At 38.9% G+C, this 12198-nt stretch overlaps 1 protein-coding gene across 6 annotated transcripts in view; it reads left to right on the forward strand.

Moving 5' to 3' along the window:
• PTPRB (protein tyrosine phosphatase receptor type B) overlaps positions 1-12198 on the forward strand; it is a 96887-nt gene that overhangs the window by 59197 nt on the left and 25492 nt on the right. For all 6 annotated transcript variants that reach the window (XM_089524119.1, XM_089524118.1, XM_089524114.1 and 3 more), the window contains 5 exons: positions 861-1139; positions 3055-3204; positions 4657-4900; positions 6731-6837; positions 12013-12112. In XM_089524119.1, the coding sequence (XP_089380245.1) occupies positions 861-1139; positions 3055-3204; positions 4657-4900; positions 6731-6837; positions 12013-12112 (880 nt within the window). The remainder of the gene's footprint in view (positions 1-860; positions 1140-3054; positions 3205-4656; positions 4901-6730; positions 6838-12012; positions 12113-12198) is intronic.

Raw genomic sequence — 12198 nt, forward strand, 5'->3', positions numbered from 1 at the left:
GTAAAAAATGATAAATATATTAGTCTACTGTATTTCATCTAAAGCTTTGTTTATGTCTTTGCATAAGTAATTTACATTTTTGTAGTGCCTTCATTTCAAGAAGAGCAGAGAACATTCTTTAATCATTAGTATAATCACCTGATCTTTTCATTTATTTATGCATTTATCCTATTGTCATCAGGGCTGCAGCAGATAAGACATATGCACACTTACCTGAAAGCTTACTTCTGAGTAAGAATGCATAAAATTGTGCTGCAAGGTTAACTAACATTTCTTTAATCATGTGATAATACTATTTATTACATTTATATTCCACCATTTTTCCCATGGAATTGAAGGCAACACAGGTGGTGTTTCCAAAGTATCTCTCATCCAGGCATTGAGAAGATCCATGACTGCTTAGCTTCAGCAAGTTTGCTGCATCTAACAACCACATCTGCCCTAACTTCATAAGGTGATTGCGAGGATATAATGGAATAGGTCCATGTATCCCCTTGAAGGATGTGATCCAAATATTGCAAATGAGAGAACTGTGTAGCCTCAAGCAATTTCCTATCTATTAGCCTCATCATTGTTTAAATTAATAACCTACTTTCCTTAAAGGACTGTTTGGAAAGTGAATAAAACAAAAAATTGTGCCGCATTTTGTAAAAAGTGCAGATAAAGGACCTGCAAAATAACAGACTGAATTAAAAGAAACTTAAATGATACTATAAAAAAATCAGTGTTAATACATTCCTATATCACATTGTAATTTTCTTCTTAATTTAATTTTGTTTTTAACACTGACAGTCATTGTTGTGCTATATAAAGTAAATAGAAAATGTATAATGTAAATCCTTTATTCTTTTTCTCTAAAGGACCAGACAAGATACAAAGTTTGCACTGCCGCCCCCAAAATTCTACTGCCATTGCATGCTCCTGGATCCCTCCTGACTCTGACTTTGACAGATATAGCATTGAGTGCAAGAAAATGGACACTGAGGAGATTGAATTCTCCAAAATAATAGAGAAAGAGAGGTCTGTGTTTACCATCATGACACTAGTGCCCCACACAAGATACCTGGTGTCCATCAAAGTCCAGTCAGCTGACATGACCAGTGATGTGGTAAAAGATAACACCATCACTATGATAGATCGTAAGTCTATTTTCTGTGTACAGATACCTCACAATGGAGAACAAAATGTGGACAGGATGGATGCAGGAAAACCTCCAGTGCATGCTAATGGGAAATGAATATCTGCTTTGCTGCACTGGGTGCATGTTTTAATCATTCATGCCAGATCCTGAAGTGCCAAGTGCATTTTTAATTACTAAGCTGCTTATTTGACTCAACTGACAATCAAAGGCAGGTTTTACATCCTCACATATACCAACTAAACTTAGCCACCTGTTTGTCAAGCTGTTTTCTATTACTTTTAAAACCATTGAAGTTGGCAATCTGTAATGAACAGGCTGATGGGCTTTAGAGTACTTGTTAGCATCAGAGCCAAGCAACCTTCTAGTAGCATGCAAATATTTAATTTGTATTTAGCAGATTTTGCTAGATAATTTCACTGGACCTTCAAAGTTCCAGGCTGAGAATAGACTGAAGGCTGAAAATATACCAGGGAAGTAGACTTGCTTTTAGTAACCTAGGCTCTATACAGATCGGCCTGAAAGGCTGGCCTGTGGGTGGAGTCAGGGTGCAGCTTCCTGATGATGCACGCCCTGACTCCGCCCCTAGGGTGCCATGATGACGCTCCTCTGACGCAGTGTCCAGATGCTGCAGCACCAAAGGGGTGCCATAGAGTCGCACCCTAATCTGGCCAGGAAAGGGGTGGCATCCCAGCAAAAGTTTGTATAGCCCCCTAGCCATGCAGTTCCCATAGCTATTGGAATGGGGCATTGCCAGCACATTTGATTGCCTTTGTTTGCTTCTTCACTCTATAAACCATGGGAATACATCTTCCCGGGGCTTACCTAGAGGGGACACCTAATTAGCCATGGGAAACTGCAGTGTCAACCATTGTTGATTAAGTGCCCAGTTCTACCACTTCTTGTGAGGAGATGCTGGATCTAAAAAAAAAAAAAGAATGCTCCCCTGCTACAGATCATCTGCTGCATCATTTTCCAAAACTTCATATAACATTAGTATGTATCAGTTTTTTGTACCAAACAAAACCCAGAGAAGGCCTAAAATTGCAACGGGTTCCAGCTCAGAATACAGCCATCAAGTGTTAGGAGACTCTTTATTTCTACCATATTGATCTCTAACATGGAATGCACCTTTTTCAGTGTTATCCTTCACTGGATCAACATTTTCTTCAAGCTGTCCACCACAATTCCAAGATCTTTTCCTGTCACTGACAGCTCCAACTATCTATAAGATCTAAAACTATGTATTTTGTTGTAAAGATAAACATAGGTAGGCACCATCTTCTCCCCTTTGTGCATTCCACCCTTCCTTCCTTCCTCACATACACCCACCCCCACCTCCCATGTTTATCCTAACAACAACCTAGTGATATAGGTTAGTCTGAGAAAGTATTATTGGTTTGCATGAATGTTATGGGGAAGGTGGAATTTGACCTGATAAATTTGGCAGAGGGAATGGTATGAACACTGAGGTCTGTATCTGAAAGACATCTGTAATTCTAAGCATGGTTTGACAAGATTACAACAATGTATTATAGGATATTATGTTTGCGTTAATTGTGCTGCATACACACACAAACAATGTGCTTACAGTTGTAAACCACTTAGACACTGCTTAGGTGGTATGAAGCGGTATATAAATGAAGCTTATTTGTTTGTTTTCTTTTATTCAGGACTTCTCAAACCCAGTACATAAATTCTAAACTGTCTTTACGTAAAACAGTAATTTTGTGTTTTCAAACACATTAATAATGTTTGCCTCTTGCTGCCAGACACATTCTTTTGACCACACTGCTGTTGCTCAGCCACCTGTGTCACTGCTTTCATCTGTAAAATGTTGAAGGTTATAGAATAAGTACATGGAATTAAGATGTCTATTATGTTTTGACAAAATATATTTAATGGCTTTTGTTTAGGCCCACCACCACCACCTGCGTACATTCGAGTGAACAGAAAGGATGTTGTCATCAGCAAATCTTCCATCCACTTCACTTTCAATTGCAGCTGGTTTAGTGACACAAATGGAGCTGTGAAATACTTTACTGTGGTTGTGAGAGAAGCTGATGGTATGTTTTTATGGCTATACAAAATAGCTTGCATTAACTTTTCCCACTTTTCTCCTAAACAATTTGCACTGTAAAATTCCATTCCATTAAATGGAATGTAAGATCATCTTTAATAATATATATGAATTCCAACATCAATCATTCAGGAGTCAGTCTTGATCTGGAATCTAGTCTTATTACAGACAACAAATTACTTATGATTATGTTCTATGTCCAGTAATATAACATTATGACATTATGATGCACAGGATTGTAATATAATAAGGAATGGCTTAACTACTTTTGCAGTATAACTGTAAACTTTTTCTTACTTTTAACAAGTAACCCTGATGACTTTAGCAGCACTAACATCCAGGTAAGTCTTTATAGAAATGAGTAGTACTTGGGTAGGAGAAGAGAATGTTCTGTTCTCTTTTGTTGTTGATTTTATTTTAAAGATGACCAAAACTATCACAAAATAAACCACATCGTAAAAACCCTTATGATTCTTCTTTTAAAAGAATGCTTGCTCTGAGTAGCTGTTTCTTCTGAGGTGAAACAAAACTGTTTTAATAAAAGCATGTTATATGTAATTTTTCAATCTTTTTTCATCTATGTTTTGGTCATAGGCATTTATGGAAAGTACTTGGGGTCTGGTCATATTTATATGCCATTTTCTTCTATTTAATTTAAATTCTATCCTGCATGAGGACTTATTTCTATTGTTGTTTTAGGCTATTTAAATGTTTCAACACTCTGTATCACAGACCAGTCTTTTGCACCATTTAGATATTTTTAAGATGTAGCTGAAAGTAGCTATTTAGTTAGTTATGAGAAATGGAAAGTTGAAATACTTGGGAAAAATGACTGTAATGATAACTAACTTGTTTTAGTCATTAGAACTGGAATTGGAACATTTTACATTTTAAAAGTAGGGTCCTGTGTGCACTGGCCAGTGGCATCCCAGGATATCCTGGCCCTAGATCTGTCCCCACTTCCTCCTGTTGCCTCAGGCCCTCTGTTTTGACACTAGTCAGCTATTCACATATTTGTCTTGCCTGGTGCATCTGCCGCCACTGCTTTACTCTGTGGCTTCATGTGGCTGTTCGGGCCTCAGAGAGAGAGCAACCTGCAGTAGCAGATATGTCAGATAGCACAGTAGGATGCACATGCAAACAGATGCCTGGCGTTGGAAAAAGGGTATTTTTTCACCCCATATCAAGATGGGTCTACCCCAGGTTTGGCACTAAACAGCCTGGATATCATCTGGTTTGTTCATGCCAGACACTGGGATTCAGCTCTGTGTGATCCACTCCCTGTCAAGCAGACAGCAGGAAGCCAGGTTTTTGTTTGTTTGTTTTTTGGCCCATGCAGACAGGGCCCAATTTCCCAGGTCTGCTTATTCCCATAATAGAGTACTTAAGTTTTGCTTTTTTGAAGGAAAAAAACCCTTTTCTAATCACTCCTTTCTAGGTAGTGAAGGACTGAAGCCAGAACAACATCACCCTTTACCTTCTTACTTGGAATACAAACACAACCACTCCATTCATATCTATCAAACAGATTATTTTGCAAGTAAATGCACTGAAAATCCTGATAGCATTTCAAAGAGCTTTGATATTAAGCTTGGAACAGAGATGGAAAATCTGGGAGGAAAGTGCACTTCAAAGCTGCAGAAATATTGTGATGGACCACTAAAACCCAGGACTGATTATAGGTGAGATTTATTGCAGTAATCATACAACACAAAATGTGGTGTGTTATTTGGAACTATGCTTTCTAAAAGCACTTGAACTACAGCCTGTTACACAGTGCTATCTGTATTTTACCATGCCATGTATAATAGCTTTTCCATACTCTTCCTCATAGATAGTGTCAAGAACAATCCCTTCACCTATGTCTATGAATGTTGCAATTCATAATATACAGAACTCTTACCAGCAAGAAGGTCTCTATCACTATCATATTGAAAAGTGAATTTGCTAATCCCTGAGTGGAAAATGTTTGATTCACAATCCTTGTCTGCAGTACAAGAGGGTCTGGTCAATTAAATACCAATATATTTACAATAAATACATCTGATATTAGGGACAAAATATACTAAACTAGGAGCAGGTAGAATCTGCTGGTAGATGATTTCCAATTCATTGCCCAAAGTTTTTGATTCTCAGTTGTCTATCAGTTCCAACAACAATAATATCTTACCATTACCCACAAAATTAGGTTGCTAAAAGAAGGAAAGCATAGCATGAACCAGAATATATTTGGTGTGAAAAGAATGAGGGGCCATTGAGACTACGTTATAAACCGGTTTGCAAACCAATTTAAAAGGAGATCATTTCTCAAACCAAATTCCAGGCGGGCTGGCACAAATCCCTCTTAATCCTTTTCTTTTGGAACTGAGGATTTCACTGTGTCTTTTTAAAAGAACTTGTCTTTTTTTACCAGCCACTATGAGAAACTGCTGTTGATTAAATTCGGAGCACAGGAAGGGAGGGGTTAATGTTCAGGAGGCAGATCATGCTCACCCCTTTCCTCTCTTACTGCCAGACAAAGTCAAAGCCAGGGAGGGGGTTCTCCTGGAAACATCATTAGATGGTGTTCTTCTTTTTTAAAAGATCGATATCTTATGCACATCTTTGCTATTGCATGGCCACAGTAGACAACACCTTTAAATATTCACATCACTGGTATGACAAAGATGTGCATGATTTGCTTGACTTTTTTTAAAAAAAACTTATCAGTGGGGCTGGGGGTTAGGGGTCATTTTTTCCTCTTTCCCAAAAAATAAAACCACAACAGACTCTGTTGGTGCAAACTAAAGCTCTTGCACACATATTATATTGCATTTATACCCCACATTTAAATCTACAGGGGTTTCTTGGCTAAGAGAATGTGACTCCCCCCAAAGCTAACCTATCCCAGGATTTCTTGCTAAGGGTTGTTCTGAGGGGCTTGCCATTGGCATCCACTGAGGATGACTGGGGGGAATTCACTTATCCTCATACTAGAGCTAATTATTTAATTAATGAGAGCTTTGGTGGCTAAACAGCGAGATATAAATGCTCTAAATAAATAAATAAAGTTAAAGCTTGGTGGCAGGGTCATTTAAAGTGGGGAAATACATGGGAGGGGGGGATTAAAAAGTCTTCTCCCTGTGTCATGTCTTGAATCCAGTTTGAATGTCATATAGCTGCTTTTGGGTAAAGGAAAAAGACATGGGAATATCCATTCATTGATCTTCTACATTACATAAAGCTTGGCCCAAAGCAAAACCTTAAGTATTTAGAAAGCACCTTAGCTTTTTCATCACTCTTAACTCTTAAAGTGGAAGATAGAAATTACAGTATTAAGTAATTCAAAGAACAGAGTAGTGACAAGTCAGAAGCCTGAATTTACATACGTACATACTTCATTATACTTTGCAGCCTTTTGTACTCCACAAAGCAGTTGTTTCCAAAATAACACTGGCACCATTTAAAGCTATTATGATAAATTATGACTCACTGGGTGATCTAACATAAAACCTTTACTTTTTTTACCCCAGGATCAGCATCCGGGCTTTCACGCAACTCTTCAGAGAAGACCTGAAGGAACTCCCTGAGCCCTTATTCTCTGATACCTATTTTTCCTTGCCAATCACTACAGAGTCAGGTTAGTTGCCCCTTATAATTATAAGACATATGGGGTTGTCTTAAACATGAGCTTTGGCTGGAGACAAAATGGTGCAAAAGAGGGTTTTGTAGGGCAGCTGTAGTAGCTTGGCCAGAGGTCGGCATACTTTTCACCAAGTTCATATGGTGAAATTTGCCAGATCAGCAAAAACTTTTTCTCTGAGTTTTCAGAGCCATAAAACCAAGATAGCCCTTTGGTATGTCACACAGATAAAGCAAGCAAGGATTATATGGGAGGTTGGAACCTATGAGCTAGTAGATTACAGAAATAGGTACAAGGAGAAGCTGGGTACATGGGCCTAGAATTTGATAAAATCCAAACAACTAAGTAATATAGTAACCAAAAGCTGGCAGAGGGTAGGACACATCTCTTGACAACTGGATAGATGGCAAAAGGTATACAGCATTTGTAGTGGTTACTGCCTAGAGGGCTCACATTCTATTCAAGTTTACTAATAGCACAAATATGTGTGGGAATTTTTTCAAGCCCCTGCACACCTGATGGAGCTTTTGGAAAGTTCAGGTTAGCTCATAGAGAATATTTTCCAGGGCATGTACTGTTGCTTTCAGGGCTTGTGGAACAAGACAGCTTACAACTATTGAGGCTGGCCCTTACTCTAAATGGCATGACACACGCAGTCTCTGGCTCTCTCCAGACTTCTCCCCTCTCACTACCGATTCTTTGGTACATCATTGTGCCCGAGTGCAATGCACAAACACACTTCGTACTGAGCCAGTAAGCCTACCAGCCATGGAAATAAGTACCGTTTAATATTGTATATTAAAATCCTCCTCCAGCACCTGATACCCAGAGGAACACAGCAATTCTCTGAAACTCCAGCAGGCACCCTGAGACCTGGGAACACTAACTGAGGGAGAATCTTGCATCCCTCTTTATTTATTGAGAACAACAACAACAAACAGTTCAAATGTTTCTCATTTGGAGCCTGGAAACTAGAAATGTTAAGAGAGAAAGTGTCAAGGGAGGTTGCGGACTCACATATTCCAAAGGCTTTTCATTCCCTTGTATAGATCCCCTGCCATCCTACCAGAAATGGTTCTGTCATTAAACCAGCCCTGAAGCTGGCATAGTAAATTCCATCCAGTTGGAAAGCCTAAAGGGCAATGGGGGAGGGGGGGATAAAGTTGCACCCACATACACCTACCTCCTTGCTGCAGTGAATGAACAGAGCTTTGAAATCCATTGGACTTCTGCTGCTGCTACTACTACTACTACTAATAATAATAATAATAATAGATGATGATGACTTCTTACCTGCATTTCTCCATGGACTGAGATGGAGAACAACAACAATGAACAGATAAACACCATCAGTTAAAATTCACATCAATTTAAAATGGCAGAGAGCATATACACATATTGAAAAGATACACATTTAAAATTCATCACTTAAAAATTACAAATGAAAAATCAACTGGATAAGCCTGTGGGAAGAGGGAGGTCTTCAGTTTTGAAGCGTATTCAGCTGTCGAATCTCTTCTGATTTTGGTTTAAAACCAGTTGCTAGTCCCAACTAGAGTGGAACCATTGAATCAATACCTGAGTAGTAAATTAATATGTTTGTATATCCATTGATTTCAGTAAGTCTACTCTAACTGGAACTGACAGCTTGATGTAGGCCTTTGTGATTGGGGTTCTGTTCATACACACAGCCATTTTGGAGACAAGTCTTACATAAAATCCAGAAATTGTGGGATATTGTATTTCTTCAGATTCAGAAATCTTTCTCTTGGGGTATATAAAAGGACTGATGGAACCGTTGGACCTGGAACTGTTATTTAATCTACTTGCAAGAATCTGCCTCCCTGGCAGCCTATTAGAAAGCATCACAATTTTTAACATTTTAGAACATTTTAATGCACATTGCTTTGTAAATTAAATTATTTTTAGAAGCAATTCTAATAATCTAAAATACATAATAATAATAATATTTTTTATTTATATATATCCCGCCTCTCCCTACTGATCGAGGCAGGAGAACAACACAGCTATAAAATTACAAATAGTTAAAATACATTATCATTGTACAAACAAAAACTTAAAAACACATCAAACCTGTACATGTGCAATATCAATGTCTGATTCCTCATCGTAGTTCCGAGTGGAGTATTGTCTTAAGCTGTTATAGCAGGTCTGAGGGATAGGCTCACCGAAAGAGATCCGTCTTAATTGCCTTTTTAAAGGCATCTAAGGTGGTAATAAGACGGATCTCCTCCGGCAAGCCATTCCACAATTTGGGAGCCATCATCGTGAATGCCCTATGGGAAGTAGATCTTAATCTGGTCTTAGAACAATCCAATAGATTCTTCCCAGGTGTTCTGAGAGTGTGGGGCAGATTGTGTAGGGAGAGGCGTTCCTTCAAGTAACTCAGTCCCAAGCCATGTAGGGCTTTAAAGGTAATAACCAACACTTTGTACTGTGCCTGGAAACTAATCAGCAGCCAGTGAAGAGATCTTAAGACAGGTGTTATATGGTCAGTCCTAGGTGTACCGGTGACCAATCTGGCTGCAGCATTTTGTACCAGCTGAAGTTTCCGAACTTGATACAAAGGTAGCCCCATGTAGAGCGCATTACAGAAATCTAAGCGAGAGATTAACAGTGCAAGTACCACTGCTTCAAGGTCCTTTCAGTCCAGGTAGGGACACAGTTGGCGTATCAACCGAAGTTGGTACCAGGCACTTCTGGTCATCGCATCTACTTGAGATGATAATTGTAGTGATGGATCCAGAAGAACCCCCAAACTGTGCACTTTGTCCTTTAGGGGAAGTGTGACCCCGTCCAGGAGTGGTTGACAAATCTCCATCCCTGGACTTGGGGAACCTATTGCGAATACCTTCGTTTTCTCTGGATTCAACTTGAGTTTGTTTTCCCTCATCCAGCCCATTACCGACTCAAGGCAGGCGTCCAGAGGAGAGATGCCATCCTTAGTCACTGCAGCAGTCGAAGACATAGAGAAATAAATTTGGGTGTCATCAGGGTACTGATAACACCGCGCCCATGTCTCCGGATGATCTCTCACAGTGGTTTCATGTAAATGTTAAACAGCATGGGGGACAGAATAGTGCCCTGGGGGATGCCAGATGTCAACTCTCTTTTGGAAAAGCATGAGTCCCCCAGCATCACCATCTGGAATCTACCCGAGAGGTAGGAATGGATCCACTGGAGCGCAGTGTCTCCAATTCCTAACTCTCTCAGGCGTTCCAGAAGGATACCATGGTCTATGGTATCGAAAGCCGCTGAGATGTCCAAGAGCATCAACAAGGTCATGCTTCCCCTGTCGATACCCAGACAGATATCATTGACTAAGGCAACCATGGCTGTCTCAACACCGTATCCCGCCCTGAAGCCTGAAATGGGTCCATTTAATCGGTTTCATCCAAAACAGCTTGGAGTTGGAGGGTGACTGCCCTCTCGATAACCTAAGTTTTAAAATAATACATAAGTTTTAAAACAACAATTTTGTAGATGAAGTGTACCATGAGGGTCTTCCTTTGTTTTCAGTGTCTTATTTATTTACTCTTTTTCAGAATAATTTATAATCAGTAATCTTTTTTGACTGAATACTCTTAATTTCTTCATAGAAGTATTTCCTAGTTTTATTTTTTTGTTAACATTAATCCATTGACGAGGCTCCATTTATCTTTTGTTCAGTTAATTTATTGTATAGATTTTGTATAATAAATTTATACACCTAATAAAAATATATTTAAAACTCTATAAAATATACAAAACAGTTTAAGTTACAATGCACATTTCAAATTAATCAAATTAATTCCACACATTAAATCAAAAAGCAGAATAACATGCAGAAAAACAACTTTAACTCAGGATAAATATTCAGTGAAATCCTTAATAGCTCTCCTGAAACTTAAAAGAGAGAGGCTTTGTGGAAGACAGAAATGAACCCCCAGGAACCTGAAAGATCAGTGGCCTTGTCATCATACAAGAGTCCCCCAGTAATATCCTTTACCCTAAACCAGTCAGACAACATAAAAGCCACTACAAAGCAATGTTCCCAACATGTATGTTGACAACCCTTTCTCTAGTACTATGACTGATGGTGTCAAAAGCTGCAGTGAAGTCCAGCCAACCAACAATGTGAAATAACGTTGTGTGAGAGTTCCTCTGAACATGTGCAGTGCTTGCTTAAAAATCATAGCTTTCAGCACAAAGGGCTATGGATCAAATAAATTGGGCCCTGTGTTTGTTTAGTAGCAAATGCAAGTTCACTAGTGAATGTGCATAAATGGTATTAATTTTACCTATTTATATGAAGACATAAGCATGTACTGTACATAAATGAGAAATGTTCACATTATCCAGTTAACGTGCATAGGTCTAAATCTAATAGTTAGTTATAAATAGTAGACCCATTGAATGAATGTAATTTATGCAGAGGTTGACTTACTATTCAGCAGTAAATCTACTTTTTTGGGAATAGAATTTGGAATTAAGTCATAATCCCCAACCACTGGGTGACCTTGGGCAAGTCACATGCTCTCAGCCTCAGGGGAAGGCAAACCTCCTCTAAACAATTCTTGCCAAGAAAACCCCATGATAGATTCACCTTAAAGTCACCGTAAGTCAGAAATGAAGGCACACAACAACAACAATCCAAACTTATGTAGTTTAAGCAGTGGACTAAAATTCTGAACCTCCACTTGGCCATGGAAACCCACTGGGTGACCCTAGGGAAGACATACTCTCTCCGCTTCAGAGGAAGGCAAGGGCAAACCCTATCTGAACAAATTCTGCCAAGAAAACAATGTGATAGTAGTCTTAGAGTGACCATTCATCAGAAATGAAGGGACACAACAGCAACAACAACAACAACTGATAGTGCAGCATGTACAGAAGTGAATAATAAGAGTTGGAGAGTGTGTACATTGGTGAGTCAACCAGCAATTGATGTGGAGGCTATGCAATTTAAGAGGCTAATGTGCAAAACATCTCTGATCAGATCAAAGATTCTGCTGTGAATATGTGGTCACACAGATGTATGTTCATGCCTGTTAGACCTTTGCTATTAATTACATTGAGGAACATCAGGGAGTAGGAGTAGTGAATCGTATCCCTTTTTTTCTAGCCATGAAAGTAGATCATTTATCTGATCTTGCTATATATTTATTTCAGAACCCTCATTTGGAGTTATAGAAGGAGTGAGTGCTAGTTTATTTCTGATAATTATGTTGGTGGCCGTCACTGCATTTCTTGTCTGCAGACAAAAAGTAAAGTGAGTAAAAATTCTCATTTGTCTCTTTTCAGCCAACGGGTAGATGGGCATAAATGTAAATTAGATGTCAGTTCCTGTTTATAGCA

The sequence above is a fragment of the Sceloporus occidentalis genome, unplaced genomic scaffold (assembly GCF_023333645.1).
Source record: "Sceloporus occidentalis isolate IW3139 unplaced genomic scaffold, rSceOcc1.0.p SCAF_5, whole genome shotgun sequence".
In the NCBI taxonomy this organism is placed as follows: Eukaryota; Metazoa; Chordata; class Lepidosauria; order Squamata; family Phrynosomatidae; genus Sceloporus; species Sceloporus occidentalis.